Source organism: Aquarana catesbeiana, linkage group LG03 (assembly GCF_042186555.1).
Source record: "Aquarana catesbeiana isolate 2022-GZ linkage group LG03, ASM4218655v1, whole genome shotgun sequence".
In the NCBI taxonomy this organism is placed as follows: Eukaryota; Metazoa; Chordata; class Amphibia; order Anura; family Ranidae; genus Aquarana; species Aquarana catesbeiana.
In genome coordinates, this window is record NC_133326.1 from 275,452,219 (window position 1) to 275,468,365 (window position 16,147).

Consider the following 16,147-nt stretch of genomic DNA (forward strand, 5'->3'; position numbering starts at 1 on the left):
GGGAAAGAACCAGCGCTGGGATCCAAACGAGCCTTACTGTATTGTATAAAATTACCAAGCTAACACTGGGAACTTGCTTATGAAAGAGACAACACACTGGTGGCCTCACAGTCCTGTCAGCACATAAGCAGAACCAAAAGCATTTTTTTCTACAGTCATTCATTAGCTATTGTGATGTGGCCCGCGACCTCAAACCAAGGAAGCTTATGCCCATGCTCTGGGTTGGCGGGTTGGCAAGCTTAGATCCGATCATTGGGTTGCTGATCCGCCATCCCAGTGCATGGAGCCAGCATCGGCAGTGGAGGGAGCAGGTTATGCATACCAAGTGCACTTCGCCTGGGAACATTCTAGCAGCCTACAGAGCGATGACAGCAGAAAAGGTCAGTGTATTAAACCTCATATACTGCCAGACCTAGACATAGATAAATCTTTTGCTACCTTTTTGCGTGAAACGCTTTTCCTGGCTAGGAAAGCCGTAGCTTGGATGTGTATGCAAGCATTACCTCCTTTGCTTCAGTGCTGGAAAAAGGAGCTCAATGACACCCTCCCATATAAGAAATTGATTTATACACATAGAGGCTGTCCACTCAAATAGAATAAAGTCTTGGACAGATGGTTGGCAGATGGGGAAACACGTACCTGACCTGACACCTGTTATTGTATTTTGCAATGTTATACTGAAGGTATAACGCATAGAGGTATGACGCATTTATAACTCATGTAATTCTTATTTTAGTTCTTTAGTTTTAGCATATCTGTTATATGACACTCTCCAAGTCAAATATGTCTATTAATATATCAAACGATGTACTTTTGTATGTACTTTGAATTTTCTCCGCCTACTGCCATGTATACCATGTATCATTTTTCAATAAAGTTGGTTTTTCCGTTAAAAAAAAAAAATCACATACACTGCACTTTTGCAGTGGGCCTATTAGGTTTTTTTTAAAAAAGGGTTATTAGGTTGCTTTCACACTGATTCTCAGGTGCAGTGCACCTGGGACTTTCCTGCGGGTTAGTTGCACTTGAGCCATAGACTTTTATTATAACCTGTGGGTTTGGTGCGTGTTCTGAAAGTGCACCATACCCACAAGATGTAATAGAAGTCTATGGTTCAGTGCAGCTAACCTGCATGAAAGCTGCAGGTGCACTGTGCTGTACCCATGGTATGTGTAAACCACAATGCATCAGTTTGAAAGCGGCCTTATAGGGGGCTCAGGACAGTATGGGCTTGTTTACATTTGCAGCTTGGGGGGCAGTAAAACCCTATTGTTCATTGTGGCTGCAACCGGTTAACAAATCACAGTGCCTTGCAAAAGTATTCACCCCCCTTGGGTTTTTACATATTTTGTTACATTACAGCCTTTAGTTCAATGTTTTTTTAATATGAATTATATGTGATGGATCAGAACACAATAGTCTAAGTTAGTGAAGTAAAATTAGAAAAATATATACATAAAAATATTTTTCAGTAATAAAAAACTGATAATTGGCATGTGCGTATGTATTCACCCCCTTTGTTATGAAGCCCATAAAAAGCTCTGGTGCAACCAATTACCTTCAGAAGTCACATAATTAGTGAAATGATGTCCACCTGTGTGCAATCTAAGTGTCACATGATCTGTCATTACATATACACACCTTTTTGAAAGGCCCCAGAGGCTGCAACACCTAAGCAAGAGACACCACTAACCAAACACTGCCATGAAGACCAAGGAACTCTCCAAACAAGTAAGGGACAATGTTGTTGAGAAGTACAAGTCAGGGTTCGGTTATAAAAAAATATCCAATTCTTTGATGATCCCTAGGAGCACCATCAAATCTATCATAACCAAATGGAAAGAACATGGCACAACAGCAAACCTGCCAAGAGAAGGCCGCACACCAAAACTCACGGAGCGGGCAAGGAGCGCATTAATCAGGCAGCACAGAGACCTAAGGTAACCCCAGAGGAGCTGCGGAGTTCCACAGCAGAGACTGGAGTATCTGTACATAGGATGACAATAGATAGACCATAGAGTTGGGCTTTATGGCAGAGTGGCCAGAAGAAAGCCATTACTTTCAGCAAAAAACAATATGGCACGTTTTGAGTTTGCGAAAAGGCATGTGGAAGACTCCCAAAATGTATGGAGGAAGGTGCTCTGGTCTGATGAGACTAAAATTGAACTTTTTGGCCATCAAAGAAAACGCTATGTCTGGTGCAAACCCAACACGTCACATCACCCAAAGAACACCATCCCCACAGTGAAACATGGTGGTGGCAGCTTCATGCTGTGGGGATGTTTTTCAGCAGTCGGGACTGGGAAACTGGTCAGAGTTGAGGGAAAAATGGATGGTGCTAAATACAGGGATATTCTTGAGCAAAACCTGTACCACTCTGTGTGTAATTTGAGGCTAGGATGGAGGTTCACCTTCCAGCAAGACAATGACCCCAAACACACTGCTAAAGCAACACTTGAGTGGTTTAAGGGGAAGCATGTAAATGTGTTGGAATGGCCAATCAAAACCCAGACCTCAACCCAATATAAAATCTGTGGTCAGACTTAGATTGCTGTTCACAAGCGCAAACCATCCAACTTGAAGAAGCTGGAGCAATTTTGCAAGGAGGAATGGGCAAAAATCCCAGTGGTAAGATGTGGCAAGCTCATTGCGACTTGGAGCTGTGATAGCTGCTAAAGGTGACTCTACAAAGTATTGACTTTAGGGGGGTGAATAGTTATGCACATTAAAAAAAAAACATATTCTAAGTTATAGGCGTGTTCTGTAAATTAAATTATGCAAATCCTCAAACAATCCATGTTAATTCCAGGTTATGAGGCAACATAACACGAAAAATGCCAGGGGGGGGGGGGGGGGGTGGTTTTGGTGAATACTTTTGCAAGGCACTGGTATAGATCAGATTACTTCACTAGATGTGTTTTCCAGCTAAATGCAGTTTTCTATGGCTTTAGCAGACTATACACTAGTACATTTTCGAATGAATGTTTTATGAATATTCATAAGAAAATTCTTAGTACAGTCAATAACTTGTTGAATGTCCTTTTTGAAAGCATTTTAAAATGTTGTTTGCCTTTAACATTTCATTTTGGAATGAACAAAGACCACATAAACTGTCAGAAATTTATTTGCATTCTGCTCCTTTGAAATTTTTTTGTCTCTATGGTCAAGAACGAATTGACCCACTGACTAGAATCTCAAACAAAGGTTCTTAAAAATAAAATTCTGCTAGTGTATGGCCAGCGTATAGTCTGCGATTAGGAAATGGTATCTTCATTATAATATATCTCTTTTCCTCACCTTTTTAGGCTTTGACAACACATTGGTGATATATACTGTATTACAAGATATAACTTGGCAAATTAAAGGGATTCTAGACAAACTTTTTATTTTTCAAAAATAACAAACGTCATACTTACCTTCTCTGTGCAATTGTTTTGCTGAGCTGGCTCTGTGTCCCTAAGGACCCTAGGGAGTGATTGACAGCAGCGGGAGCCAATGCCTCCCGATGCCGTGTCTAAGCCAATGAGGAGAGAGAGACCCAGGAAAGCCTCTACTCTTGTGCATTGCTGGATTGAGATTGAGCAAAAGTAAGCATTTAGGGGGGCCTGGGGGGGGGGGGGGGGGAGGTTGCAGAGAGAAGGTTTTTTTTTTTTTTTTTTTAACCTTAATACATAGAATGCATTAAGGTAAAAAAACAAACCACCTGCCTTTAGAGCCACTCAAATAAAGCAATAATTTCATATGTGACTTAAAGCTGTATGAAAACAAAAATGTAATATTTGCAGTTTAGCAATCCTTTATCCTTTATTATGATGGCTATTCTAGTTTTCTTTTTTATGCCTTTTCCTGTAACCGCTTGCCGACCAGTCGCCGCAGTTGTACGAATCGCCCTCATGTTGCGTGGCTTCCATATTCAGCCACTAAGTGCTCACCTACAGAGCTGATGCGAGTGCCTGGCGGTCGTGATCACCGGCGGGCTCCCACGATCGCTCCGGGCACGCCGAGAACCGGGATCTGTGTGTGTAAACACAGTTTCCTGTTCTCTGAGGGGAGAAGAGATAGACCGTCTGTTCATACAGAGTATGAACAGCGATCTGTCATCTCCCCTACACAGTCCCACCCCCCCTTCAGTTAGAACACACACTAAGGAACACAATTAACCCCTTGATCGCCCCCTAGTGTTAATCCCTACCCTGCCAGTGACATTCTTACAGTAATCAATGCATTTTTATAGCACTGATCGGTATATAAATGCCAATGGTCCCGAAAATGTGTCAAAATTGTTTGACGTGTCTGCCATAATGTCGCAGTCTAGATAAAAATCGAAGATTGCCACCATTACTAGTAAAAAAAAAAAAAAAGAATAATAAAAATGCCATAAAACTATCCCCTATTTTGTAAACGCTATAACTTTTGCGCAAACCAATCAATATACGCTTATTGGAATTTTTTTTTTTACCAAAAATATGTAGAGGAATACATATTGGCCTAAACTGAGGGAAAATTGTTTTTTTTTTTTATATATATTTTTCAGGGATATTTATTATAGGAAAAAAAGTAAAAAATATTGCGTTTTTTTTTTTTTTCAAAATTGACGCTCTTTTTTTGTTTATAGCGTAAAAAATAAAAACCACAGAGGTGATCAAATAACACCAAAAGAAAGCTCTATTTGTGGGGAAAAAAAAGACATCAATTTTGTTTGGGTGCAATGCCGCACAATCGCGCAATTGTCAGTTAAAGCGACGCAGTGCCGAATCGCAAAAAGTGCTCCGGTCAGGAAGGGGGTAAAATCTTCCAGGGCTGAAGCCGTTAATTTCACTTGGTGTTCCAGCCAGCAACTTTTTGTTAACCCCAAGCTCCTTTATCAGACCAGGCTGCCCTGCAGATGTAGCAGTTACAGAGATAAGACAAACCATTTACCACTGTCAGGGGTTATTACGATGGTATGCTTTTGCTTTTATTCATTTATGTAAACCCTTTATCAAAATGGGAAAAAAACTGTTTGCTGTAACTGCTTAAAATATATTAGGTGGGGTTTTAATTTCACTTTAGTTAGTCAAATCCATCTACTGTATATCTTTTAGTGCATTCAACCTACCCTCACCCCAGGTTTACATTATTGTTGTCCAAAGGTGTCTTCAATGCTCCTCTCATCAGAGTATAGACATCCTAGTGTGTCACTTGGATCATCGGGTGAAATAAAGGAAAAAAAAAATCGAATGAAGCCACTACATTTAACCACTTCAATACCGGGCACTGCTCCCCCCCCCTTCCTGCCCAGGGCAGTTTTCAGCTTTCACCGCTGTCGCAATTTGAATGACAATTGCGCGCTCATGCAACACTGTACCCAAACTAAATTTTTATCATTTTCTTCCCACAAATAGAGCTTTCTGTTGGTGGTACTTGATCACCTCTGCAGTTTTTATGTTTTGCTAAACAAACTAAAAAAACAAAACAATATTTTTGAAAAAAAATCAAGTTTTTCTTCTTTTCCATTATAAAATGTTGTTTTCTCCTTCACTAATGGGCACTGATGAGGCTGCACTAATGGGCACTGATGAGGCTGCACTAATGGGCACTGATGGACACTGAGGAGGCACTGATATATAGAATTGATGGGCACTGATATTCAGCACTGATGGGCACCACGGATGGGCACTGGATAGGCAGCACTGATGAGGTACTGACGGGCATTACTGATCGGCATCTGAAGGGCACTGACAAGCATTACTGATGGGGCACTGGCACATTTATGGGCACTGATTACCCTTTGATGGGTACTGACAGGCATTACTGATGGGGCACAGACTGGCAGCTGATGGGCACCTCTGAAGGGGGCTGCGCTGATATTCAATGTGCTGATTATCAGCGCAGACCCCAACCTGGCACGGTGAGCTGCAGATGGGCTCTCCCTGTCAGCGCAAACCAAGGAAAGCTGTCTACCGGCACTTCCTGGTTCACGCTATGAGCAGCTAAGATTGGTCACAGCTGAGGCTCCTTACCACTATCAGAGATGTGGTGTGTCAGAGTGACACGCAGCACCAGCGATCGGCTCGCGCCAGCATGTTATCCGGCATGTTATCCGTGATTCTTTGGCCAGGGGCACGCACACGCGCCACATGCGACCTCAGTGTCCACCGGGACCCACCGATCATTCCCAAGGCAGACAGAACGGCGGTCTGCCTATGTAAACAAGGCAGATCGACGTTCTGTAACAAGAGATGACCAAGATCTTGTGTTTCTGCTAAGTAGAACCACGGATCTGTCTTCTTACAGTTAAAGCACATCCCACATGGTTAGAAAGCACCCCCTAGGAGCACATTTAAACTTTGATTGCCCCTGATGTTAACCCCTTCCCTGCCAGTGGCAGTACAATTGCAGTGCATATTTAACACTTATCACAGCATTGGTGTTACTAGTCTCCGCTGCAAGGTCGCAGTCCTGCTATAAGTCACTGATCGCCCCCATTTACTAGTAAAAAAAAAATCAATAAAAATTCCATCAAAATATCCCATAGTTTCTAGACGCTATAACTTTTGCGCAAACCAATCCATATACGCTTTTTGGGATTTTTTTTTTTCAACCAAAAATTATTTAGCAGAATACATATTGGCTTAAATTGATGAATGTCATCTCAGAAATCCAGTGAGCTCCTAACTTCCTAGTTCAGTTGTTGTAGGCCCTTTCTGTGGATCCCTTTCCCTACACACATTGTAAGGTACTTTTCAAAACAATAAGGGTAAAAATTAATTGCTGCAGGAAACATTTTCAGGCATGTTTCAGACTTTGTTGTTTCACAAGTATAAATTGAAGGCTATTTGCTTGACTATTTAGAATTTCATTTGGTGGTGAAAATAAAAGCTGTCTTTTATGTATTACTACAGTTGAACAGTCCAAAATCTATCTTGGTTCCCTCTCTGTATTATTATTTATGAAACAGCGGAGTTGAGCGAGCGCATTTGACAAAGTAGCCCACCCTTAGAATTCACCATAGACAATTTTTGCAGATGTCAATGAACATCAAGATGTCAATGGGCATAGCGCCCGACTGTCCTTGATTTCGAATCACTCTCCGTGATTTGGAACAAAGTCCCTCCTTTCTCCTCGTTTGTCCCTCATTTTGGTCTAATTTATATAGTGGTATATAAAATGCACCTTGTATCTACTAAAAAAATGCTTTACAGAGCTAAACCTTTCATCCAATTTCTAAATTGTTGCATTTGTAAATTTCAAAAGACAGTAAAAAGGAATAGTAGTGGTAAAAAAAGCACTTGTGGGTTTCACTAATAATTCTTTTGTATAATTCAATGTGGCGGGGGTGTGTCCTATGCCTACATACTTTTGCTAATAGGTGTACCCTAGAGCTGCTTGATTGTTAAAGAATCAAAATCGTGATCCCCGTCCCAATCTTAAAACAGCATTTCCCAGATTCTATGTAACCAGTGCAGAGTTCTCTGCTCACTTCTGACAGCCAACAAAAAAAATATCCAGGCAGCCTGCCAAGTTTATCTCAACATAGGAGATAACTGTAAACAAAGTAACATTTGTTCTTAGATCAAAGGAATGAACTTCTGTCGGTTTAACCATTTAAAGACTAAACCTTTTTTTGACACTTGTTGCTTTCAAGTTAAAATCAGTATTTTGTGCTAGAAAATTACTTAGAAACCCCAAACAATATATATATATATATATATATATATATATATATATATATATATAATATTATTTTTTTTTTTTTTTTGCAGCGACCCTAGAGAATAAAATGTTGATTGTTGCAATATTTTATGTCACACTGTATTTGCGCAGCAGTCTTTCAAAATATTTGGGAAAAATACAATTTAATGAATTACAAAAAAAAAAATAAACCGTAAAGTTAGCCCAATTTTTTTGTATAATGTGAATCATGATCTTTATTCTAAGAAAAAAATTGTGATTCTCATTTTAGCCATAATCGTACAGCTCTAGTGTCCCTCGTTCCCTTTAGAGAAAGTTGGGAGGTATGCATGGGTACTTGAAAAAGAAGATGTATATGGGTACATTAGCTTTGTTACTGTAGATCTCAGGAATGGAATAATGTAATAAGAGCAGAGCGGGAATCATCTTCTGTGTTCACTGATGTACTTTGTGGTATTAATATGAATGTGTTAAAAATATGCACATTTTTAAAAGATAAAAAAAGAACTTTGTATTTAATTTAATTATACCTGTTCTTCCCCATGACCACCTTTCCCAAAACCTTTTTTATTTTTTATCCACAGTAGATATTTAGCTCAGGTTTTTCTGTTTTTTTCTCTTTTGGGCCAGTTCACATCATAGAAATGCAGTCCAGGTGTGTTCCAGATTGTTTTCTGCATGTGCGGTTTTGGCGCATTTTTCATGCGCTTCAGTGCGATTTTGATGCAGTCCAGTGCATCTTTCCCCCCTTTTTTTCTTAACCTTAAATAGGGAAATGTGCACTACAGTGCATGTTTGATGTGTTTTACAGTTTTCTAGTACAGTCCAGTGCAGGAAAAATGCGGCATGTTCTATTTTTTTTTACGGGAACGCACTGGAACTGCAAGCACTGGTGTGAACTATGCCATTGAAAGCCATATAACCTACTTTCCATGCGTTTTAATGCAGAAAAGAACGCACTGGACTTCATGTGAAGTGACTGGGCCCTTAGGCAGTATGTGAAAGCATGCACCTTCTGTATGCTTCCATTACCTATAGATGTGAATACAGAATTCTGAAGGTCTGAATTCACAAGGGAATCAGTTGATTTGTGTGGTTTATTTTAAAAACAAGGCATTTATAGACTCTGATCTTTTTATAGGATTGTTTATTGAACACGATTAAATATCTGATTGTTAAGGAACTCCATTTTCATAAATCAATATGTACATTCTGCTTTTTTGTTCCTTTTTTTTTTTTTTTTTTTTTTTTTTTACTATTGATGTTGCCTACCATACCTTAAAGATACACCTCTCTGTTTTGTATCCATAGTGCTGGTAAAAATAGCTAAGGAACAGGAATAAGACTGACAAATATCAGCATTGGTGGCTATTGTGGTATTGGGGCACAAAACGAAGGAATTTGGTTAGTTGAAACCTAAACATGTAAACCTGTTTCATTTCCTTATGATGTTTTTAGTGCTAATCTTAGGTCCATATGATAGCCAGTGAATAAATAGTGTCAGTAGTAAGGCTCCATGCACACTGAAGCTCAAAAGAGCTTTTTCTGGACACCAGATTGCTGGCAGAAAACTCTGGTTGAATAATGTGCTTTTAACAGCTTTTTGTAATAGCGTTTATGAGCGCTTTTTTAGCGTTTATGGGCGTTTTTAATAAAAATACACAGAGGACACTCCAAAAATCCCACAATGCATTCCAAACTCCCACAATGCATTGAAAAAATAGAACACCTAACGCTAATTAACGCGCGTTTATCAGCGTTTGGCGTTTTTTGGCGGTGAAAAACGGCACTTTGAACGCAAATTTCTGGTGTTCAGGAAAAAGCCCATAAACTCCACTGCTCATTAAAGCTAAAAAACGTCCATGTGTGCATGGACACATAGGATAACATAGAGTGGTGTTTATATGCGCTTTTAAAAAAACGCCCAAACTCCAATAAACTGCAGTTTATCAGCTCCAGTGTGCATGGAGCCTAAGCAGTGAATCTGTTGTAAGTTTACAACAATAACTAGACAGTTTCTATTGGATTCAATAAAATGTACCTGTTTTATTTTTTTTTTTACTTCTTCTCTAATGATTACCATACTTGGAGAAAATTATCAATTTAGATGTTTTTGTTGCAATACTTTGAATTTGGACTATTTGTGTTCTAGAATCCTGAATATCATAACTCAAAGATAAGACCAGGCTGTTTAAAAAGGAAAATTGCCTCTTTGCATGGTTGTGTGATATCATACAACTGTATTCCATAACTGGTGCAGACTACCCTCCGCACACACACTTTAGTTTCCTTGCAGTCAGAAAAAGTAAATTATTGTATACCAAGGAACATTGCATTAAGACCCCTTTCACACTGGGGCGGTTTGCAGGCGGTATTGCGCTAAAAATACCGCCTGCAAACCGCCCCTAAACAGCCTCCGCTGTTTGTTCAGTGTGAAAGCCCGAGGGCTTTCACACTGAAGCGGTGCGCAGGCAGGACGGTGAAAAAAGTCCTGCAAACCGCTTTTTTGGAGCGGTGAAGGAGCGGTGTATTCACCGCTCCTTCACCGCTCCTGCCCATTGAAATCAATGGGACAGCGCGGCTATGCCGCGCTGTACGAGGGATTTTAACCCTTTTTCGGCCGCCAGTGGGGGTTAAAACCGCACCGCTAGTGGCCGAATACCGCTGCAAGAACGACGGTACAACAGCGCTAAAAATAGCGCTGTTGTACCGCCGACGCCCCCACCGCCCCAGTGTGAAAGGGGCCTTTAAAGTGGTTAAGGCTGTTTGTTGTTTTAGGAGATAAAAAAAAAAAAAAAAAAAACATGTTCTACTTACCTGCTCTGTGAAATGATTTGCACAGAGTAGTCCCAAACATCCTCTTCTGGGGTCCCCTGCCAGCTTTCTTGGCTCCTGTTCTTCTCTAAGTGCCACCATAGTAAACGGCTTGCTATGGGGACACTCCTGCAGGCTTGCTCCGGGGCCAGGCTGTGTGTTTCCATAGACACAGCCCAGCTCGGCCCCATCCCTGCTCCCGTCTCACCTGACTTAACTGACAGCAGGAGCTGGTGGCTTCTGCTGCTTTCAGCCCAGCTTGTGAGAGCACCGAGAGGGATGAAGAACTGAACCTGGGCACTGCAATTGATTGGTACAGGACTAAGGAATATGTTTAAGGGGAGGCTAGGGGGCTCTGTTATTGGAAGGTTTTTTAATTTAATGCAGATAATGCATTAAGGTAAACAACTTTTTGCCTTTACAACCACTTTAAGGCAAACAGTACTATGCTATAATTACTTTCAAGTACAGTATTTTATAATCTGTCATTTCTACCAACTAGAGCTAAAAATCACACTATACATTCACACTTGTAACCTTGCTTCGTATGGTGTGAAATGCTATTTTACTTCTTTTACATCGCAGTAAAAGGTATAGACTTTGTGGGAAGTGTAGAGTTTCATACCACTATAACTTAGAGCGAAACTTCATATATAAAATAATATGCAAGTTGTTGGAGGTAAGATTCAGGATGGTAATGATGTTTTTACTACAAATTATGTGAGCAGACTGTAGTTCCTCTTTAAGCATATTTAGGAATAGCAGTTATATGTTTAAATATATCTGTATCAGTCTGAAAGTATAAGACCCAATGCTTTCATTCAACTGCTCAACATTCCTTTTTATCATTTCTTAAACAAAAAAATAACATCTTTTGCACATGATCATACAGTAATATTGCTTAGTTTAAAACAAATCATATAGATTGAATGTTCAGAAAGCTCTCATACCAAAAGGACAAATTGGAAAAGGAAAGAGTCCTCAACTCTTTTGTGGAGTGACAAACTATGAAAATTCATAGTGTATGGCCAGCTTCGCAATAACCTGCTAATTGAGTTTTTATGATATGGTGTTAATTGTAAATTGACTTGCCATAAAACATGAGTTTTTATGCATGTTAAACCTTCATAATGCATTGACTGGAGGCAGGTAGTAAATGCATACACATGAATAACAACCATAATTGTTAAACTTATATTTAAATTATAGCAGACTTTTTTTTTATTTGACAAGTGGCAGAATTTGGACAAAATAAATGATAATCACCATCTAGGTGCTTAAAGCTGTATTCAAGGCAAACCGCTAAATACGCACTTGAAATGCATACTGTATGTTGAAGCTGTCTTGCCTGCCAAAAGATTTGTATTTTTGCCTTGAGATTCACACAGCTTTGCACCACAGCTAGACTGGAGACCTGACTTTTCTTTGCTGCTGTTAAGCAACATAGTTTGGTAACCTACCCCTTCTCCCCTAGATTGGACACTAAAGAAGCAGCAAAAGAATGATAGTTGTCTTTCTGTACATGCTTCAAATGTGTATACAGTATGTATATTGTAAGCACATGTGAATGTGGGACACCTAACTGGCCCTGAGTACTGCAGCATGATTGGTGCTGGTCAGGGAATTACAAAATGCTGAAAATTAGTCAAATTTAGATATTTATAGCGGTTGTATTTAAAGTGATCTTAAACCTTCTTTTTTATTATTAAAATAACACATCATACTTACCTGCTCTGTGCAATGCTTTTGCACAGAGCAGCCCCAAACCCCTTCTTCTAGGGTCCCCTGTCGGCGCTCCAGGCCCCTTCTTTTCAGGGAGTGCCCCACGGAAACCCACTTTCTATCGGGGCATCCGTGTGTGCTTGCTCCCTACCTGCCCTTTCTAAGGCTTTTGTTTTATTCAGCTACCATTTTTGTTTTATTACTAATGCAACTTATAACATCCTAGTGAAAGATAGAACACCAACATGTCAGAAATATAATTCAAAAACAGAATCACTGAGTTGGAAAAAATATCACCCCCCTTATGTCAATATTTAGTTGAATCACCTTTTACTTTAATTACAGCCTTTAGTCTGTTGGGATATGTCTCTACTAACTTTGCACACTTAGACTTTGCAAACTCTTCTATTTGCCCACTCTTCTTTGCAGAACTGTTCAAGTTTAGTTTAATTTGATTGAGTGACTGTTTGTGGACTGCAGTCTTCAAGTCATTCCACAGATTTTCAATGGTGTTTAAGTCTGGGCTCTGGCTAGACCACGCAAGGACTTTCACCTTTTTCTCCAACCACTGTGTGTTAATTTTTGCTGTGTGCTTTGGGTCATTGTCATGTTGGAAGGTAAACCTTCTTCCCATTGACAACTTTCTGGCAGAGGGCAGCAGATTTTTCTCAAGAATTTGATGGAATTTTGCCCCATCCATTTTTTTCTATCCTGCCGAGTGCTCCAGTCCCTGCTGCAGAGAAACCTCCCCATAACAGGATATTACCACCTACATGCTTTACTGTAGGAATGGTGTTATTTGAATGGTGAGCTGTATTGGATTTCCGCCAAACATATCGTTTGATGTTGAGGCCAAATAATTCAATTTTAGTCTTATCTGACCATAACGCCTTTTTCCATGTGGCCCCAGAATCTTCACGGTGCGTTTAAGGTGATCAGATGAGGCTAAACCAACAGCTTAAAGGCTGTAATTAAAGCAAAGGGTGGTTCAACAAAATATTGACATAGGGTGGTGGTCCTTTTTCTAATTCTGACATGTTGGTGTTCTATTGTTCACTTGGATGTTTTAAGTTGCACTAGTAAATGCAACTGACTAAAACAAAAGCTGTGTCTGCCTTCATTTCAGACTGCAAAGCAACCAAATGTGATTATTTTAAAGAGGGTGATTCTTTTCTATACCCACTGTAGAATGCAATAAGGTAAAAAACATTAAAGCTTTAGAACCACTTTACAATACATGGGTATGTATTTAAAGTCCTCACATTTAGTCTCTTTACAGCACAGAAGTAAATGACCTGTATTTAGCAAACTATAGGTCTCCAAAACTTGCTATACTTTATTTTAACCTGAATAAAAAAAAAAAAATAACCTTTAGTCAACAACAACTTCATAGCTAATCTTTTGTTGACTGGATAATAATAAGATCTAAACGCCAAGGTTACTGCCAGACACATGTTCCTATACAATGGATTAGAGACCTTTCTTTGTGTCATATTAAACTAACACCCAAAGTTTGAATTCAGCCACAGTATAATATCAAATTCTGCATCTGCAGAGGCTTATTGACTTGTGTGACCTCCTGTCTTAAGAAATAATAAGCTTCAGAAAGAATTCTAAATGTAGAAGTGATGAATAAAGCATCCTCTACTTAGAGGAGGAACAACCAGACAACATAATGAAGGCTTTTGGTAAATTGTAATAATAAACATGACTATTCCCGCCCTTCACACTCACTCACAGGCATTTCAAGTTGGTTATTAGTATGTGAATGGAGAAAACTTTTGTTCTCAATTTAGCAGATTTTTTTTTTTTTTTTTTTTGCCAGGATGACTTTCCTTGTTTGGGCTTTGACATTACCTTTCTAGACTACATTCACACTTGTGCTTAGTGTTTACAAGCTTTTTTTTTTCACATTTTTCAGGTGCTTCCATTAAAGTATATTAAGGCCAAAGATAGAAGCTTGTAGGTGAAAAAAAAAACCCCAAAAACCATGCACATATTTTAGACTATGTGCAGGTATGAACAGGCACAAGTGAAAACTCTGGGATTTTGCATATTGAGAGTTTGAGTTTTGAGCTGCATAACAATAACCTGTAAATGGGGCCATAGAGCTCAGACTGGTAGTGCACAGGAAAATACAGCTGTGATTTATTGTCTGATAATAGGAAAACATATATGTTTTTTATTTTTTGTTTATTAAATGAAAATCATGCTGTGCAGAGACATTTTTGAGATTCTATTTTAATATCCATATATTTCTTTTTAACAGAGGAGTTTAAGGGCTCAACAATAGTAGAATTAATGAAGAAAGAGGGCACCACACTTGGGCTTACAGTGTCAGGTGGAATAGACAAGGATGGGAAGCCAAGAGTATCAAACCTGCGCCAAGGAGGAATCGCCGCCAGGTAATCTCATATAAATTGTTTGTAACCTCCAGCACAAACCATCCTATTCTAGTGTGCTGTTCTCCACTACACATACTAGCAGCTGTTCTTTCAAATTTGGTGGTTTTGAAGTTTTTTCCTCTTGTTCCCATTGGATTCGGAATAGTTTCTTGATGTAGAACTAGCAGTTTTCAAATTCTGTAAGCTGCTTTTTTGTAATGCTACATAATCTATACCATAGGCTTTTGCAATGTCCTAGTCTGGCTTTAAAGTGGTAGCAATGCTTTTTTGCTTTAACAAGGTATATTACAAACCCTATATATATACAGTACACATGATTTTGTTCTAAAAAAAAGTTTTTCATTGCCAAAATAACATTCTGCAAAGGGCGTAGTGTTCACATCCAACCCCCCCCCCCCCCAAAGCACTTTTACAGCTGTGTTATATTATAAAGTGTTAACGTGGTTGTAAAGGTAAAAGTTTTTGTAGTTTAGGCAACATCCTTTGCGAGCTGATAGCTCTTATGTTTAGGGACAGCTTGGACCTTGTTGCAATTACAGAGACATAATTCAAGGATTCAAATCACTGGGAAATAACAATACCTGGGTATACACTACAGGAACGACAGAGCAGGGTAGTGGAGAGGTGGAGTTGCCATATATGTCAAAAATAGCATAACGCTATCAATTCAGAAAGCAAATTAAATGCTCAAAACTCTTGGGGTCTGCCCTCCAACCAGAGAGGTTCCCTTAAAATTTGTGTAGTATACATACCCCAGGACAGACTGAAGATTAGGATAACTTGTTGATTGCCGAGATAGCTTAAATGGCAATGAATGGAAGCACTGAATGGGGTTTCTCTAAAATAGAAAAAAGCCCAACCCAAGCTGATCATATTACTGACAAATGGGGATCGAATGTCTGATGTTGAGGTGGGAGAGAACTAACTTCTAGTAATCGCCAATGTCTCTGGTTTGATATTAAAACAAGAATTGAAAAATCATATACAACAACAAAAGTTTTAAAAGGACACATTTTGCTGAAATGGAGAAATTTCCCCAAAAATATTTGAAAGGTTGGAGTAAATCTACAGGTGTAAGTTATCAGTGAGCACTGTTAAAGTCTACCATCCTGTGCGTAAGTAGATTAATGTGTCAGGCAAGTTAGTAAGAAAAAACAGAAGAAAAATACATTATGGTTCATGAAGAGGTAAGTAGGATAGTAAAGTGGAAAAAGAATCAGCATATAGAACATTCAAGGAAACAGAAGGTGTAGCTGACAGAGAAGACTATAAAAATAGAGAAAAGGAGGCCAAACACATTCAGTGCTGCCAAAGCACAGAAAGAGGAGGAAATTGCTAAATCGATTAAGGCCCCTTTCACACATGCGGACCGTATGTCCGTATTTCATCCATCCGTTTTCGGATGAAATACGGACATACATGCATCCCTATGGGATAGCGGGTGTCAGCGGATGTACATCCGCTAACACCCGATGTCGTCCGCCTCCGCTCTCGTCCGATTCTGCGGACGGAAGAAAATCCTATTTTTCTAT

The 16,147-nt window shown here is 39.4% G+C and overlaps 1 protein-coding gene across 10 annotated transcripts in view; it reads left to right on the plus strand.

Annotated features, from left to right (window-relative positions):
• Window positions 1-16,147, plus strand: part of GRIP1 (glutamate receptor interacting protein 1) — a 900,266-nt gene that overhangs the window by 585,007 nt on the left and 299,112 nt on the right. For all 10 annotated transcript variants that reach the window (XM_073620100.1, XM_073620096.1, XM_073620097.1 and 7 more), the window contains exon 3: window positions 14,480-14,615. In XM_073620100.1, coding sequence (XP_073476201.1) covers window positions 14,480-14,615 — 136 coding nt within the window. The remainder of the gene's footprint in view (window positions 1-14,479; window positions 14,616-16,147) is intronic.